This window comes from Sminthopsis crassicaudata, chromosome 6 (assembly GCF_048593235.1).
Source record: "Sminthopsis crassicaudata isolate SCR6 chromosome 6, ASM4859323v1, whole genome shotgun sequence".
NCBI classification, from domain to species: domain Eukaryota; kingdom Metazoa; phylum Chordata; class Mammalia; order Dasyuromorphia; family Dasyuridae; genus Sminthopsis; species Sminthopsis crassicaudata.
The window spans coordinates 84,054,982-84,074,805 of record NC_133622.1 but is presented as its reverse complement, the minus strand read 5'-3'; the positions used below and the strand labels follow the sequence as shown (position 1 = coordinate 84,074,805).

Here is a 19,824-nt window from a genome sequence, read left to right as displayed (position 1 = left end):
TCTGTATACACCCACAGATTGAGCCAGCCACAGGATAGTGGGCAGGGCCATTCTTTCTCCAAGCATATGCTAATAGAGTATTGTCCAATTGGTAATTAGCCTCAAGTGTTTGGACCTCAGTGCAACTCAGTTTCAGCCCTTTACATATATATGTACACATACACACACACACACACACACACACACACACACACATATCCTAAAGGCAGAAATGTCAGAGTTGGCTGTAAGTTGAATATGGGTAGAGGAGGAGAGTGAATGTAAGTGGAGAGTTGAGGAAGATACCTTGGTTGACACATTGTGAGCCTGGATGATTAGGATTGCTCTTCCACAATATTTCTTCCATCTTCTCATCTTTTCATTCTCAAAACTCTCCCCCCCCTTTAATCCATCCTATACATGGCTGTCACATTGATCTTTAAATCCCATTTCTAATCATATAACCTCATTTTCTCAAAACCTTTAGTAAGGACTTCTTTACCATAGATTAAAATAACCTAATCCTGACATTCAGGATTGCCCATGATTTGGTCCCAAGTATATCTTTCCAAGTCTTATTTCCGAACACTACCTTTTATATACCCTACTAGTAGGCAACTTGGATGTTTTAACTTCTTTCAAATATCTGGTCAGATGTTTCATACCTTTATATACTCCATTCTTTTCACCTGGAATGCTGTCTCATTGCTACTTCCAGCAAGAGATCCATCAATCAATCATCAAGTAATTATTAAATACCTAATATTTACCTGGCAATGAAGATACAAACACAGTGAATGAATGAAACAATCCCTATTCATGAGGAGCTTCCATTCTAACAGTCTAATTACTGCAGTTTTCAGAGTTTAGATCAGATGAAGTTTCTTTCTGAATCCTTGCTTCATTTTCTCCCCATCCAATTCTCCAGTCTTTTCTTTAGTGATGATTTTCTCCTCTGTATTGCCAGAGGACTTTGTCCCATTCTAATAGTACTTTCATATTTATGCTTTATAATGATTTCTGTATGGGCCTGATTTCAACTATTAATAGCAAGTCTCATGACAGTAAGAATTATATCTTTAAAAAAAATCTCACAAAGCCCAACAGTGTTTTGTACAAAATAGGGTCTCAGTTATACAGATTGTGAAGATTGGATATTTTAAATTATTATTATTTTTACTTTAACCTAGGGAGAGTAAGAAAAGATTTCAGTATAGCTATTCACATGATGAAAAGAATCCATTCCATAATGGGAAAATACCAGGAATTTTTGCAGGAGCCAGATAAAAAGAAGATATCCAGATGTCTTAAATACTTGGGATTTGACAATTTGGCCAGAACTTTGGATCCTACACAGGTAATGTTTGAATAATGTATATTTTTTCCTTCAGTAATTACATTTTTCCTACACTTTTAAAGACTCATATAATTAGTGGAATAAATAGAACTTCTGGTAAAAAACATTTTGACAACATATTTTGCTTTAGGTCCATTCTACAAATGCATTATTATCAACTTACCTACCTGAACTCAAACCAATATAAAATTGATTATTATTAGTTAATTATATCATGTGAAAAGAAAAAGTATGGCTTTGATTTTAATGAAATGTTTAGAGTTTAGAGTTCATAGTTACATAATCTTACATAATCTCTCCTGTTGCCAATCAGTGCATTGGCAGTCGGTATGAGGATTATATTTCTCTTCATTGTAATTACTTTCCTCATTCCAAATTAATAATAGAGTTGGCAAATTATCTCCCAAACAATTATATACCATTTGAGAGTCTGAAGAAATTGTGTTTTGCATACAATAAGAACCTATTTGTTGAATGCATCAATGTACATTATCATATAATTCAAATAGTAAATCAATTTTACAGGTTATGGAAAAAGATAAAAATAGCAAAAAGGTTCACTATGCTCTTAATATGGGACCAGCTCGCTTTCAGTTACAACACATGGGACATTACTTGTTCCGGGATGAGAGAAAAGATCCAGATCCAAGGGTAAAGGATTTTATTCCAGACACATGGCAGGTAATGATTTTGAGCTTATTTTCTTAAATTTCATTTTCATGTGAAACTTCAACAGAACTTTTCATTATCATGTATACATATGGATAATTTACCACAAAATTGTGAAATCATTATATATTGCATGAGAGCTTTTTGTATAAATATGTTTTGGTACAATTTAAAAAATGGGGTATTTCTGTTCATCTTAAGGTCAAGATTTAGATCTGAAAAAGACTTCAAAGAAATTTAATTGAATTAAAAAAAAAAAAAAAAACATTTATTAAATGCTTACTGGGAGCTAGGCCCTAAGCTAGGTGTTAGGGATGCAAAGGCAAAAAAGAAATATCCTCTTACTTCAAGATTTTTATGTCCTATGGGGGAGTAATAATCAGAACACAAATAAGTATACAAATTAAATACTAAATAAATACCCCCTCCCTCCATTCATGAAAGCCTTATTTCCAGTTCAGGATTTGGTTAATCTTATGAAGTGCTTTGCAATGTAGGCATGGGTTTGAAGAAATCCATTGACATTATGCTGATTTACATGATATTATTTGCCTAGCATTTTGATAAGTCAGATTTCATTACTTTTCACATGCACATTACTCCCAAATATGCAGCGAGAGCTTCTTGATGTGGTGGACAATAATGAGTCAGCTGTGATTGTTGCACCCACATCATCGGGGAAGACATATGCCTCCTACTACTGCATGGAGAAAGTTCTGAGGGAGAGCGATGATGGAGTGATTGTATATGTGGCCCCTACAAAGGTAGAGTTTAAGCATATGTAATTTTGTTGACTTATATCCCCTCCTTTCTAAAGCAATGTATAGCTGTAAAGGATGGACTTAATTTTATTTTATTAATTTTATTTGTTTAATTTTCCTCTTCCTCTTTAGGGACTGAGATAGTGTGATAGATTGAGCACTTGGACTTTGAGACAGGATGATGTGGGTTTAAACCCTGCCTCAGTAACTAAATGTCTGGCCTTACCTAATAAATCACAGTTAAACTATCTGCTATATTATTAGAGGAGCTTCCCAAACTTGGAATTCCCCACATTGCTGAAATCACAGTTCTCTCACATATTTGTGTATTTACTTGTTCAGTTGTTTCAATGATGTCTAACTCCTATGACCATATTTGGGATTTTCTTGACAGAGATACAAAAACAGTTTGCCATTTCCTTCTTCATCTCATTTTACAGATGAGGAAACTGAGGCAAACAGGGTTAAGTGACTTGCCCAGGGTTACATGGCCAAAAAGTATCTGAGGGTGGATTTGAACTCAGGAAAATTACTTTTCCTAATATCAGGCCTGGGGCCCATTATACCATATGTTTTAGAGGATACAATAATAGAATCTCAATCACAGAACTTAAAGGGACCTAAGAAATTATCTAATTCAACTCTTTTATATTACAGGGGAGAAAATGGAAGCCTGGAGAGATTAAAATGATTGGTCAAAGTCATTAGTCACTGGTTATTAGTTAGTACTAGTTTGTGGCAAAGCTGGATAGGACCCATTCCCTGACTCCTGGTCCTTTTAAAGAGTTTTTTCTTGTCCTTTTTTGCTCTCCTGTTTCTTTTTTAAATGATTTTTTTTTATAGTTGGCAAGCAACTTGAATTTTTTCCCACTCCTGAAAAAGAAAAAGAAAAATTTTAACCAATAGATATAATCAAACAAAACATATTCTCATATTAACCGCATCAGAAAATATATGTTATTTTTTCAGCATAAGTTCAGTATCTTTCTGTCAAAGGTGGGCAGCATGTTTCAGCATGGCTGCTCTAGAATCATATTTATTACATAAATCCAAATTCATAAATGTTTCAAAATCATTTGCCTTTACAATTTAGTTATTAGTATATAAACTGCTCTATTTAGTTCTTTTCATTTCACTCTTCATCAGTTTACACAAATCTTCCCAAGTTTCTCTAGGGCCATCACTTTTTTTATTTTTCACTGTGAAGTTAGATTCTATTACATTCATGAACTATACTTGGTTCAATGACCAACCATTTTGCAAATAATACCCATGAGAAAGCATGTTATCTATCCTCCAGGAGGACAGATTTTTCACTCGAGGTATAGAATAAGGCATACATTTTGGAAGTAGATATTGTGGGCATTTGTTTTCCTTGGCTATATATTTCTGTTATAGGGGATTTGTTTTTCTTACTTTGTGAAGGTCAAGGAGGTAGGAAGGGGAGAAAATAGAATTTTGCTCATAGAATACAATTCAAATAAAGGAAAATAAGAGAGGAGACAATTCTCCCTCTGCATCAATTCATAAGTATAAAATATATTTGTATGTGCTTGTGTCTATGCCTTTATACACACACATATATGTATATCTATGTATACATATACATACACGCATCCTCCCATACACACACACACACACACACACACACACACACACACACACACACACACACATATATATATGCTGTTTCTTATGCTGGCTTTTACTCGTCTTAGTATAGTCATGATCTAGCAAGCAGACTTTGAAGGCAGCTAGTTGGTGTAAGGAAAAGAGTATCGTAATTTTAAAATTATCTTTTAGATTTTACCTTAAAGGCAACATGGAATAATGGATAGAGAGGCTTAGTCTTGAGGTCAAGTCTCATATTTGTTATGGATTGATTCTATGACCCTGTTCTAGAACTTTAATTTTTTAATGACTCAGATGATTCTTTAAGATTAAAAGTGAAAAATAATTGGTGATCTCATTTGCTAGGAGTTTCCTTATCAGGGAGTTCTTGATACAAGTGAAATCCCAGGTGTGATGTTCTCCAAATAAAAATTCTAATCATTGTTATTCTATTGTGATTTTGCTTAATGTGCTTCCTTTCTGCATTAACTAGGCCCTTGTTAACCAAGTATCAACCACTGTCCAGAGTCGTTTCACTAAACACCTGCCAGAAGGTCAAGTTCTATGTGGTGTTTTCACAAGGGATTATCGCCACTATGCATTAAACTGTCAGGTACTCAATGCTACAGAGTGTTTATGATCAAATTGCTACAGAAAAATGCTTAGTACTTCTCTGACTTTATAAAGAAAAAATCTGAGATGGAAAAGTTTGATTTTATTAATGAAATATAAAATTAATGAAATGATTAAATTTCACTCAAACTTACTAAGTTAGGAACAGTGCTCATGGCTTTACTACTCCCACCTTTGGTAAAGCAGCCAAAGGGATCTGTCATCACATTGACAGTAAACACTTGAGCAAGTCTTCTAACATCCAATTTAAGCTTGTTTTCTCTGTATCTATATTTATGAACATGCTCATGACAATAGCTAATCTCATAAGGATTTTTAGCAGTACTGCTCTTGATTTGAATTTGTATTTGGTGTTGGATGAATTCCAGGGTAGGACATATTTCTTGCCAGAACTGTTCACAATGAAACAAATCAGAACAAGAAGGGAGAATTCCTTAGTCAAATATTAGTTTTTTCCTGTCTTTTTGATATTCTTTCTTTCATTTGTTGAAGGAATTTAAGCAAAAATGTACCCATGATGCATCAGAAGTTCTATGAAACTATTCCTAAAATGCTAATTATAGATTCGATTGATCCATTTAGACGTTTTGCAAATTTTAAATCACCATTTAAGTGTATTATTATTATTATTGTTATTATTTTATCAGTAGGTTTCAAAAGAGTCAATCATACACATGTTTTTGTAGGTCCTTGTAACAGTGCCAGCCTGTTTTGAAATCCTGTTACTTTCCCCTAATCGTCAAAAATGGGTAGAAAAGATCAGATATGTTATATTTGATGAGGTAAGTAATATGCCACTTTTCAGGGGGTGGGTAATTCCTGAGATTATTTTGGGGATAAAATTACTTCAGATATTCTTTTGCTAATGAGAATTAAGTTAATTCTCTTTGATGGGGCTCAGAATGGAACTGCTTTCTCTCCTATTCTATGCTAGGGAATTATTATAATTTGGTTCCATTCTCCCATTCAGGTTCTAGTATGTATCAGTGTACCTACAAAGTTATATGAGTGAGAAATTCTTCCATCTGTTTCTTGTATTATAATAAGAATAGAATCTTCCTGTTATATCTTAAGTCCTTAGAGAGCTTCCCTGGACTTAAATTTATAGACTGGAGAAGAAGGCTTTTTCTTGTTGATAGTGATGATGATTATTTAAACAGTAATTTCTTCCAATTTGTTTATTTATTAATTTTTGCCAGACTTATGATTTTGAACTAGGGGTCTTCTGGAAGGGAATTTCCCCTACTAATGCCGATCAGTATAAAACATATAATCTTAGATATGTAAGGTGTTGTGTTTGTGTCCATGTGTATCACTGGGTTTTTTTGTGTACATTTTAAAATCACATTTTATTTTTCCTTATTACACATAAAGACAATTTTTAACATTTAAAAAATGTTGAGTAGCAAATTCTCTTCAGACCTCCTTCCTTTTACTCCTTTCTGAGGTGGTAAGCAATTTTATCTAGTATATATATATGTAATCATGCAAAGAATATTTTCATATTATTCATGTTGTGAAATAAAATGCAGACCAAAAAAATCCCATAAAAAATAAACTGGAAAAAAAACACGCATCAATTTGTATTCAGAATCCATTGCTTCTTTCTTTGGAAATGGGTAGCATTTTTCATATTTAGTCCTTCACAATTATCTCTGATCATTATATTTCTAAGAATAGCTAAGTCATTCATAGCTGATTATCATACAAGATTACTATTACTCTTTAAAATGTTTTTGTTGTTCTGCTCATTTCACTTTGTATTGCTTTATGTAAATATTTCCAGGTTTTTTTTTTTCAGAAATTAACCTGCTTGACATTTCTTATAGTACAATAGTAGTCCATTACAATCATAGGCAACTTGTTCAGTCTTTGCCCAATTGATAGGCATTCCCTAAATTTGTAATTCTTTGCTACCACAAAAAAGTTACTATAAATATTTTTGTACAAATAGATCCTTTCCCCTTTTCTTTGATCTCTCTGGAATGTAAAACTAGTAGTGGTATTAATGGATTAAAGAATATGCAGTTTGATTGCCCTTTGGGCATAGGTCCAAATTGCTTTCAGAATGGTTGGAACAGTTTACAATTCCAGCAACAGTTCCTTAGTGCCCTAATTTCCCCACATTCACTCCAACATTTATCATTTATCTTTTCTGTAATATTCTATGATAAGTGTTTTTTTAAATTGGCATTTCTCCAATCAATTGTGATTTAGAGCATTTTTTCATAAGACTTTAGATAGCTTTAATTTCTTCACAGAAAACTGCCTGTTCATATGCTTTGACCATTTATCAATTAGGGAATGACTTGTATTCTTATAAATCTGACTCAGTTCTCTATATATTTGAGAAATGAGACTTATCAGAGACATTAGTTATAAACCCCCCCTCGAGCTTTCTGTTCTCCTTCTAATGTCTGTTTTTTGGTGACTTTGTGTGTGCATATCTGTGTGATTAAATATGTTTTACTGTTTCTCTTGATGTATATGTCTGTGAATTATCTATATGTCTGTGTATATATGTATGTTTGTGTATCTCTGTGTATATCTGTATATGTGTCTATGTCTATGTTGCCCATATAAGTTAGGTATGTCCACATAGGTCTATCTAGATGTGACTAGCAGGGAGCCATAGATAGTTATCTATAGAGTCTCCACCTACATTTCTCAAGTAGAGACATTGATTCCTACTAGAAAGGGATTGGGAAATAGAGGTCAGAGGCTAGCTACTTCTCTCTCCTCAGAGAAAAATGAGGCTAGAATTTTATCTGCCACTTTAAATATTGTTGGCCTAGGAAAGCAATTTCTAGTTGCACTTTCTTAATAGGGAAGGAGTCTTCCAAGTTAGTTATCCAAAAGCTTTCCACTAAAAAGCCCATTACACAAAGATCACAAAATGCTATAGGGCATAAATCCCTTTATCCAAATCAAGAATAAAGAGAAATCAGATATATTATATAAATGAAGTTATATTAAAGAATATACAGATTCAATGAGTCCTCACTAGGAGTGAAATATCTCAGCTCAACCAATAGAGAATCCCAGATGCCACTCAAAGGGAACTTCCCTGAAGTCTCTATTATGGTAAGCTGATAAAGGAGGCATGATTGAAATGCCCATTCTTCTCCATGCCAACTTTCCCCCAGAGACTTTCTCTTTCTTCTGGGACCTTTCTTACAAGAGAATCAGGAAGTGTGCCTTCCTTTTAGAATCTAAAAACCCAAAGTCCAATATTTCTCTCCTCTTCTAAATTCTCTACAACTCCACCCTTCATAATGGCAACAAGTATTTAGTAATTAATCTTTAAGGAGATTGAGCAGAGTCTCATGTAAATGGTTTTTGATCCCTGGTTATAGAGAATTGCTTGAGACATAAAAAGTTAGGTGATTTACCCAAAGTCAAATAGCTAGTATGGATTAGAGACTGTCAATCCAAGTCTTCCTGACTCTGAAGCCATCTGGCCCCTTCCCCATAGTAGCCCTGACAGTTTCATAATGATTATGAAATCCTTATAATTACATAAGTCACAGGATTTCTTTATGTAAAATACAAAATAAATTATTTTCCACAAGAGATTTATAGCCCAAATATCAAAAAAGATTTATAAAACCACACTGATTCTGACTTTTTCCTACTCTGTGGTAAGAACAGGATACATATATAATACAATAGTTTTGTTTTTTCCTGAAATAGTCTGACTATCCTACCTATGTTTTCTGGCTCCCCTTGATAAAGAAATAATTGGAATTTAACTAATCAGATTATTGTTGAAAAACGTTTGTCCTAATAATAGGATCTGTACTAGATAGTGATATTGAATTTGTCCCATAGTTGTCTATACATTGTTTCCTTTTTTTTGGGGAAAAAAAAAAGCATGATTATACTTGCTTATAGATATTTTTTGGGGAAAAAAAAAGTTATATTTTACTGAAACATTAGAGAAAAGCACTAGACTGGAAGCTTTGGGGACAGAGACTTTGTCTTATCTTTGTATCTCCTTCAATGCTTAATATAATACTTTGCATGTAATGTATTCTTAGCACATATTTGTCAATTAAATCAAGTTACATTTAAATAAACTAGATGGTATTTGATCAGGTCTGATTCAAAAGGAAAGTTGACATATTATCAGATTATTTTAAATAATTTCTCTTCTTTTTTAAATCAAGTAATGAGAGTTCCTCATGGAACTTACTTTTTTCACATTTTATCATTATTTCTTTGATTAGCATAATTTATCCTTTAAAAGACTCCACTCTTTACTATGTCTTCATAGTCATAACCACCCCCAAACTGCTTTATTTCTGCTCTCATATTTCATTTTCATTTTCCGTTTTCATACATTATCCCCATATTAATTCTTTGATTCAAATATTTTTTTCACATCCATAGGTTCATTGTCTTGGGGGACAAATTGGAGCCGAAATTTGGGAACATCTGCTGGTTATGATTCGATGTCCTTTTTTGGCTCTTTCAGCAACTATCAGCAATCCTGAACATCTCACTGCGTAGGCATCATTCTTTCTCTGGATCAGAAGATCATTCTTCTTCCAAGAACAATTGTTTTTGTTTTGAATAATTGTAATTTTTCCAATCTATATGAGTCCTCTAGTTTCTAGTGGGTATTTCTACTGATTTCCAGCAAAATGGGACCATTTCCATTCCAGGAAATATGGTCCCCTTATACATTTCCAGATACTTGCTCCCTAACAAATGCATACAATTATAGAACTTCAGGGTTGTCATCTAGTTCAAACCACTTTACTTAACCCAAGTGAAAAAAAAATAAAGAAAAACAAAATCTTTATAAAAAATGTATATATTCAAGCAAAAAATTCTAACATTGACCACATGTCATCTATATCTAAATCTACATTTATATCTATATTTACTCATGGCTATTTCCAGTTTACTTCTACTTCCATCTCTATTAACTCTATATCTTTATCTATATTTATATCTATCTAGATCATCTATATTGATAAAAATCTCAATTTCCATTTATTCTATTTAGACTCTAGGTGTAATTATATTTGGAGATCTATCTCTCTATCCATAACTTAATCTGTACTCTAAGGCCATCATATTTCATCTTTGTTGGAAGATGGGTGCCATAATTCATTTTGAGTACTCTGGTACTATGGTTAGTCATTATATTGATCAAAGGTTTTTTAAGTCCTTCATAGTTGTTTATTTTTACAATACTATTACTATGTAATTTTTTCCTGACTCTACTCATCCCATTCACAAGTTTTCAAGTTTTTCCAGTCTTTTTTCTGAATTGAACCCTTCCATAATTTCTTATTTTATCATATTATATTCTATTTTATCATATTATATAAGCTTACTCTATAGAAAACAGAAAAAAAATGACTATCTTTAGGGCAACAAAAGTGATCTGTCAAAAATAAAAGACATGAAAAGTAACACTATTTTTCCTACATTATTATTATTAGTTTAAATGTTTAATATCATCATTGTGGACAAATTCCTGTGTGGAAACTCCTTCAACCTCTTTACATTGGTAATTCATCCATGACTTAGAGTTTTGGAGAATGACTTGGAGAATCAAGAAGTTTTATGATTTGCCAGTGTGTGTTTGAAGCAGGACTTTTTTTTTTTTTTAAATCAAAAGCATTTTATTTTTTAAAAAGAACATAAACTGTTAAAGACCATTTATAAGTTTCTAAAAAAATGCAAGCATTAATATGAATCTGATTCAAAGATTTATTAAAATTATACATTCTTCTAGGTATATTAGATCTGATTAATGTAAAAATAGTTCATAATTTTATTCCAGAAAATTTTGGGTTCAAAATTTTGAGCCCAACTCTTCCTGACTCCCAGGCAAATCCTTTATTCCTTTTCAGTGTCACATATCTGAATAGATAATAATAATAATTAATAATAATAATAATAACTATTTATATAATTGCTTTAATAAATTTTATTTCATTTTTTCTCTCATTTATTTCCCTGGGACTTAGGTATAAAATAACCCTATTTTACAGATGAGAAAACTTAAGCAGACAGAAGTTACTTGATTTGTCCAAGGTTACACAGAGAATAACTATCCAAATTTGGATCTGAAGTCACCTTTTTCAGACTCCCCAACCAATGTTTTCTTATGCTACTTTTGCACTTGTCACAGAATAAAATTCTAGAGCTTTTGATGATGATGACAACTATGACTAGTACTACCACCACCACCTCCTCTTTTTCTTCATTTTTCTCTTTCTCTTCCTACTTTTCTCTTCTTCCTCTTCCTCCTTTCTTCCTTCTCTCTCTTTCTCCTCCATTTCTTCATCCTCTTTCTCTTCTTCCTCTCTTCCTCTTCCTCTTTTTCTTTCTTCTTCTTCTACTACTGCTAAAGTTAAATAATCTCACTTCCAACAAACAATTTAACCCATAGTTTAGTGTTCTGGTTTCTGATCAAACAATATGTCCTTTCCTTTTTATTCAGGTGGCTACAATCTGTAAAAAGATACTGGCAGGAAGCAGAAAAGAGCATAGATGATTTTCATCCTACTCTCGATGCTCGACGTGTCAGAGCCTCCCAAAGACACTTAAAAGCAAAGAAATCCTACAAAATCAGACTCGGTATTTTCAATCTTGAGTTTTTAGTGTATTCTTTTACCCTTTTACCTTTTGCTCATTTTCTATCCAATGAGTCCTTCCTATTTTAAAACTTCATTCTTTTTTTCCTTATAGTCCTTTATGAAGAGAGATATAATGATTTAGAGAAATATGTGTGTTCCCTACAAGATGGTGACATTGCCTTTGACCACTATCATCCATGTGCTGCGCTAACAACAGATCATGTAAGTTGAATGAATTATTATTGAGAAACAATATAAAGTAGTAGATTTGAGGTCTGAATTTGGCATCAAACCCCCCCCCTGGTTTCACATCCCATCTCATCCACTTACTAGCTGTGCAAACTAGGCCACATCTGTAAAATGTAGTTAATAATATCTATAGCACTTCCCTAACAAGGTGGCTGTCAGGCTCACATGATAGAATATAAGTTTAGATGAATTAATATAATAAGTGCTACTTTCTCCAAGTGTGATTATAAATACATATGCTCATCTCTATGATCTTACTTTTCTCAAGTAAGTGTTCTGATTTAATGAAAGGAGGGGATTAGAATAGAAGACTAAGGGTTTTTAAGCTTAAATCTATGATACTATATAAAGCTCTTATCAAAACCTTAAAATATCATTATTATTATTATTGAATATCATAAATATTGTATTTAAAATAAGCCTCAACAAAAGGTTAAATTGTTCAAAAAGTGATGTTCCTGTGAATAATATAAGAACAGTTGCTCTTAGATTGATAGACTTCAGGTCCTCCTACCTAGTCAAATTACCCCTTAATTTAATTACTACTGCTTACTTCCTTTCTACTAATATTTACTTTCCTTCTCCTACTCCTTACTTCAGCCCCTCCTTCCATCTATTCTCTAGATTATCCGGATAGTCCTGAATTCATATGCAAAATCTCCTAATTGCTAAAACAGAGAGAGAACAAAGACAGGATTAGCTTGCTTTCTGCTTCTCTGTAGGATGAAAAATAACACAATCTTATAATGGAAAATGAAGAAAGGTTATTTGTGAAAATGCTCCATGGCTCATGATATGAAAGTGTTGAAGGCTTTATCCCACAGTGATCAATGACTTATAAAATATTCTTGAAGCGATTCTATCCTGACAATCATGTGAAAATATTTCTTTGTTGGAATTGCCATACACATGAGCCTGGTATAAGGTATTAGGAAAAATAAATGAATAAAGTCCTCTCTTTCCCTAACCTTTCTGCCCCATGAGTCTATGCATACTTCCATATAGTGAAGGTGTACATTCTTCTCAAGTCAAGAGAATTTTTTTCCTGATATTTTGACATTTGGAATAAGAATTTTTCTAGCACCTAATACTGACATAAAGCTTTTTCTCACACTTATTTCTTGAGGTTTTTATTACTTTTGTTGAACAGCTTTTCCCTTTTTTGCTTTCTAAAAAGCAATAGGTATGGAAGGTAGAAGAAGAGCAGGGGAAGGAAAATACAGGGCAAGATATATTTTGGAAAACGTAGGTGCTTATTGTTTGACTACAAAAACAAAACAAAACAAAAACAAAAAAAAAAAATGTTCCAATGCGATGTCTCCCATGCATATGTCAAAATGTCATAAGATTCCTCAAAAAATTGAACAATAATAATAATAGTAATTCATTTACAGACCATTTAAAGTGTTTGTGCCTTTTTGATGTATTATTTATTATGCCTGACTTTTAAGTAAGACATAAAAAGAGATATGCATTCACTCAAGGAATTTTTTGCCATCAAAAGGAGGTGAAGCAAAGAGTCCAAAAGTGATTTCTTATAGATGGTAATGTCTTCCAGTTGTTCTTGTTTGAAGATGGCATCGTGTTGATTACACCAAGCCCCAGAATACTTAAAGGAAATCCATAACCATTCAAAACAGTTTGCCTATATATCCACTTAGGAAAAGCCAAGCATTTTTTCACTACTATTTAGCTTAGGATAAAAATTGGGTGGATAATTATTGATACATAGTTTTTGGATAGCTTTCTTTATAGATGGGTAATGAATTAGGCTGAAAATTTAATAGGGGAAGAAGAGAAGGTTGGATTGCTTTAAGGTAACTGAACAGTTTTTTTGTTTTGTTTTGTTTTGTTTTTTGCTTTTTTTTAATAACACAAAGGTCAAACAGAGACTTATTTCACATGATCTGGGGGAAGGAAAGGGAATAAGCATTTATATAGTGACTATTAGGTGACAGACACTGATAAAAGCTTTTCAAATAACTTATTTACATATTATCTGATTTGATTTTCTCACAACCCTGCAAGACAAGTGTTCCATTTTATAGTTGAGGAAGCTAAGGTAAACATATTAGGAGACATGTCCAGGGTCACACAGATTATAAATGGCTGAGGTGGGATTTGAACTCAATTCTTCCTTCCTCCAGGCCCAGTACTGTACTGCCAGCATTATCTATCTACAGTGATTCAATGGGTATTCATGAAAATAGTATCTGTCCAGTTAAAATTTTAAGTCATACAAAAAGCAATGGAAATATATATTATGAATGTGAATTTGCTACAACTTATTTTAAATGAAGAATGTTGAAGCAGGAGCAGAGTTAAAGTTGCCAGGGCAATATAAAAGAAGTTGGGCTGAATACATGGTAAGAACAAGCAATAAAGTGATAGATTATCAACAGACAAGATTCCCAGCACACTGAATAGACTTTCTGGAAAATTTGACACTGACATGGACAGAAGTTTCCTCAAAAAGCATGGCAAGATTGCCGTCTATCTTGAAATAGTTATTTTGTTTGTTTGTTTGTTTGTTTTTTTGTTTTTGTTTTCTTTTTACTTTTTTATGCTTCTCTTGAGTTCTGGATTTGAAGATCAAATTTTCTGTTCAGCTCGGTCTTTTCACCAGAAATAAATGAAATTCACCTGTTTCATTGCATGTCCATTTTCCCCCTGAAAAATAATGGTTAAGTTTGCTAGACAGTTGATTCTTGGCTGCAGTCCAAATTCCTTTGTCCTTTGGAATATCATATTACAGGCCCTTCGATCTTTTAAGCTTTTTGGTCTTGAGTAATTCTGATTCTAGCTCCTTGATATTTGAATTTTTTCTTTATGGCTGTTTGTGGTATTTTCTCTTTAATCTGATTTTTCTGAAAATTAGCTATGATATTCCTTGGATTTTTCATTTTGAAGTGTCTTTCAGAAGGTGATTAGTGAATTCTTTCAATGGTTATTTTAACCTCTAGTTCTAGGACACCATGACACTTTTCCTTGATAATTTCCTGAAAGACGTTGTCTAGGCTCTTTTTTTATCATGGTTTTTAGGAAGTCCAATAATTCTTAGTTTGTCTCTCCTAGATCTATCTTGCAGGTCAGTTATTTTTTCCAATGAGATATTTTACATTTTCTAGCCAGCTAGGCTAGGAAGACAGTGCACTGGATAAAGTGCTGGATTTGGAGTCAGGAAAACCTGAGTTCAAATCTCACCTCAGATGCTTTCTTATTGAGAATAATTAGAGCATTTAACTTACAGTGTGGGCAACAACTGAGATAATATGTAGGAAGCACTTTGTAAACTTTAAGCATAATATAAATGCCATTTCTATTATTAAGAATTTATTAGGTCCAGATCTGTTAAAACATTCTGATTGTGATAAATGTCAAATTTATATTTAAAGGACTTAAATAGTTTACAACAACTTAAAACAACAGAAGGGAGATCAAGCAAATATATGATAGATGTATGATGGTTGCTTCTTTGTTTTATCATATCACTTAGCTTCATCCATTTTAAACTGAGAAGAATTACTTCGTGTAGCTTTTAAAGCCCCTTCCAACTCTAAATCTTTAATCTTTGCATGGAAAGAGAAAAGACATTTGACCATATTCAAACTGTATGAAGCTATATTCAATCTATATAATGCAATGTTTTCTTCTTCCTCCCTCTCTCCTTCCCTTCCTCCATTCTTCCCTCCCTCCCTCCCTCCCTCCCTCTCTCCTTTTTGAGAGTAAAGGACTATGTTTAGTAATCATAAAATGCTATATAAATGTGAATTAAATGTGGGCCACTATATAACTGATAGAGTTGAGCAAAATACTTTCTATTTGCTTTAAGTTATGACCAGCTATCAATTTTCAGCTTTGCTCATCAAGTTAATACTTGGATGTACTGAAGGAAAGTTGTTACTACCCCTTACTGTATATAAATTAAAAAAAAAATAAAGTGAGCTCAGGAGAAATGCTTGAACAGGAATATGAACATTATCTCATGGTATCATTTTTCATACTCTCATTTTGTTGTCTAAATAAAAAAGTTTTTTAAACCCATGGGTAAAAAGATGGTGGTGGAATAAGGGAACTGATGTAAAATAACACAAAAAAGTTTCATTATTTTCTCTCACTTTGATTATACAGATTGAGAAGTATGGATTTCCATGTGATCTTGCTCTTTCTCCAAGAGAAAGCATACAGCTGTATGACACTATGGTACAAGTGTGGAAAACTTGGCCCAAGGCTCAAGTAAGTAGATATTGATAAAATTTATTCTTTATTAATATTATCATAAAAAGAAAATCAAATCCAGTAATATCTATTGTTTCCACTTAGTTATTCTTTGAATGAGTTCTTTTAAGATCATCAGGAATTACTTTTGTTAAATCTAATAGCTATTTTCTCAATCTTCACTTTTTGTGAATCTGTGAGTCTTGGCACTATGGACCACACTTGCTTGGTATACTCCTTTTCCAGCTTCTTCCCATTATATGATATTGGCTCTTTTTTAAATTTCTTATAGCAAATTTTTTGATTCCTCAATTATTATTTCTTTAGAAGAGAAATCACTAGAAGTGATCTAATTCTCAGTCTATGACTCTTTGCTTCTTTCTTTCCTTCCATCCAACCCCTCTTCTCTTTCTCTGCTTCCATCCTTTTATCTCTGTCTGTCTCTCTTTCTGTGTTCCATGTAAACCTTAATCAGAATAGTAGCAATGTACCAAAAGCAAGCTGATAACAACAAACCCCACATGGAATTCTCAGTATTAAATCCAACTGATTTATACATCTATGCTACAGAAGAGATATAAAATATCTTTCTACTTTATTTACCTTGTAAAACTTTCATTCCAATGGATTCATCTATCATTTTTATGTTAATGAGTTTCAAATCTATACATTTTATCTAATAGTTCATTTCAAATACAAGCTGGGAATCTAAATGGGGCATTGCCCATGGCCCATTGCCAACTCAAGCTCAATAGATCTAAAATAATTCAATTCCCCTTTACAGTGAAGTATCCCTACTTCTTTCTCTTTGTCAGCAAGACTATTTTTTCAGTCTGTAGTTGAGAAAATTTCATGTCATTATTGAATCATCCCCTATATCCATCTAGCTAATAAATCCAGATAATGCTTTCCCTGAAACATCTCTATTTTCTCTTTCATCTTTATTACCACTGCTGCCTCTTCCACTCAAATTTAGGGCATAATTAAAAGTTACAGAATCATAAATAAGGTAAACATGAACTCATTCACCAAATTCTGAAATATAAGTAAACCTTTTTTCAAATTTATAATAATAATTTAAGACAAATAATATGCAGTACTTTTTATTCAGTGACTCATAAACTTAGGGAAGTCATTACTTCAATAGATGATATTAGAAAGAAATGTAAATGGAATCAGAAAAAGTTTAGACAATTTTTTGTATAACAAAACCATACTTTTTACTGTTAAATTGGACATCCCTTAAAACTGATGATGACAAAAAAATAGTAGGGCATAGTGGCTCTGACCCAGAATAACTTAAGATAATATTCTTATGCTCATATGATGATTGCAAAAACCTTCCATGCTGAATCAGTCCCCTAAAGATTGTTGTTAGTTAACTAAGTATATGTATAGTATGTATATATGTATATGTATAGTAACCATAACTCATTGGTTAACCATAACTGGTTATCACTTCTGGTTATGAATCCTTTGATTTGTCCACTATTAATTCCTTAATATGCCTAAAGAGACGATCTTACTATCTTAATATTTTTCTTTTTACAAGCTAACTTTACCTATTTCCATTTCCCCTTTATTACTTGTAGATCACCTTACTTCTTGATTTTATTGATTTACTCTCTCAGTTTTTGCACTCTAAAAATTCTCTGTCCTTATGTGTCCCTTGCTCTTACCCACTGATTTAAAGATGAGGAAGGCCTCTACTTAGAAAAAAGCCACCCACTTTTGTCTTCAATTGAATACATTCTCATATATTTCTTGTTTAAATTCGCTTCATTGACCCTCATCTATTGGTTGCTTCCTTTAATGCTACAAACATGTTCAGGTATTCTCTTACCTCAAAAACAAAACAAAACTTTTCCTGACCCTGATACTTCTTCAAGCTATTCTCTTATTAGTCTTCTTTTTTGCTACTGCTAAAGTTGTGTTTAAACAATGATCTCCTGTACTTTTTCTTTCCATTTCCTTTATGTTCCTTTTACATTAAAATTTTATAAAATTAATATGAATATAACTTCTCTTTACATGGTGACTAGTGATCTCCTCTTCTTTAAATCCAATAAATAGCTTTTCCCTCTCTTCATTTTCTTGCCAACTAAAACTTTTCTCTCTCCATACACTCATTTATTCATTCAATAATCATCATTCACATCATGCTCTCTTGTCTTAGTTTCAAAAATGCTGAGCATTCATTATTATCATTCTCTCTCTTTCTGATTATTTCTTTTTTATGGTAATCATGTACTTATTTTCCTACCTATCCACATATATATATATATATATATATATATATATATATATATATATATATATATATATATATATGTGTGTGTGTGTGTGTGTGTGTGTATGTAGCTCCTCTCTCCCTCCTTTTTCATGCTCCTCATTGATATCATATTTTTTTTTGCACATAATAGATACCTAATAAATGTAATTTAATTTATGCAGGTAAACTCTAATACTTAGCTCTCTGGTTCTGATCTTTCACCAAAATTTTAGTTTCAAACTTCCCCTACTCTGTTGAACACTTTCTATTGGTAATTCAAAATGAATATGTGCAAAGCTAAATCTACCAATTTCTCCTCTAAAACTCCCACTATACCTAACTTCTTTCTGTAGATAGCACAAACATTACATAACATCCTCAAAGTCACTGAGGCTTGAAACTTTGGAAGCTTTGATTCTCCTTTTTCCTTCCTTTCATGTACTAATTATACCTTTATTATATTTGTCAAGCCTTTCTTTTGACTCAACTACTGATTCAATTCCTAGTTCATTTTCTCTTGAATGTGATAATATTCTCCTGATGTTTCTTCTATAGTCTTCACTTGTAGTGTTCACATATTTTCCTAATTAATTTACTCTGACACTTCTCATTCTTCACAGGAGAAAAAACAAACTCTGTAGTTTGGCAAATTCAAAATCTCCCATTGACTATAGCTAAATTCTATTTACAACTTTCCTTTCCTTTACATAGTGCTCCAATTGAATTGGATCTTGTATTGCTCTCTGGTCTTTAGTTGATCTTTTCTGTTGTTGTACATTTATATAGGCTAAATCCCATAGTTAAAGGATAAAATGGACTTCTGCGCATTGTCTGTCAAAAATCTATTCCTTTAGTTCCAATGACTTGTTGACTTTCTCCCTTTCTCCAAAAAGAGATTTCTCTACTTTTGATTTTTTCTCTTGCACTTTGTTTTGTGTCTCTTGCTTGCATTTGTGTATTAATTCTTTAAATTATAGTAATCTGTTTTTTTTTTCTCCCATGCTATAAATTTTTGAGGGAAGAAATCTTTGTGTCTTTGGCATTCATCATATCATCTTCCATTTAGGTGCCTAATCAAAGTTAAATGAATTGAATTATTGAATTCACTTTGTTTTTGAATTGCATGTGTGTGTGTGTGTGTGTGTGTATACATATATATATATATATATATATATATATATATATATATATATATATATATATATAATGCGCAATGCAAAATTTATCACTTCATAGGTTATTCCATATAGTTTTTTTGTGTCACTCTATGTTTGTTTGGTCTCCCTAACTACATTTTAAGATTTCTAAGATAACATATCATGCCATACACTAATTTTTTATTTCTCTGGGATCTAACATTGTGTGAGAACAGTACAGAGTTTCAACAAATAGTTCAGAGAATATTGAGTAGTTGATATGTGGTTAATACTTTGTTAGATGCTGTGAGTGATGCAGAAAGATTTCATGATTTAAAAT

General features: G+C 32.4%; 1 protein-coding gene across 2 annotated transcripts in view; it reads left to right on the top strand.

The window, feature by feature from the left end:
- LOC141547912 (putative ATP-dependent RNA helicase DDX60) overlaps nt 1–19,824 on the top strand; it is a 115,000-nt gene that overhangs the window by 40,272 nt on the left and 54,904 nt on the right. For both annotated transcript variants that reach the window (XM_074276599.1, XM_074276598.1), the window contains exons 15-23: nt 1,170–1,336; nt 1,862–2,017; nt 2,620–2,769; nt 4,871–4,990; nt 5,697–5,792; nt 9,403–9,518; nt 11,474–11,610; nt 11,722–11,831; nt 15,990–16,094. In XM_074276599.1, the coding sequence (XP_074132700.1) occupies nt 1,170–1,336; nt 1,862–2,017; nt 2,620–2,769; nt 4,871–4,990; nt 5,697–5,792; nt 9,403–9,518; nt 11,474–11,610; nt 11,722–11,831; nt 15,990–16,094 (1,157 nt within the window). The remainder of the gene's footprint in view (nt 1–1,169; nt 1,337–1,861; nt 2,018–2,619; nt 2,770–4,870; nt 4,991–5,696; nt 5,793–9,402; nt 9,519–11,473; nt 11,611–11,721; nt 11,832–15,989; nt 16,095–19,824) is intronic.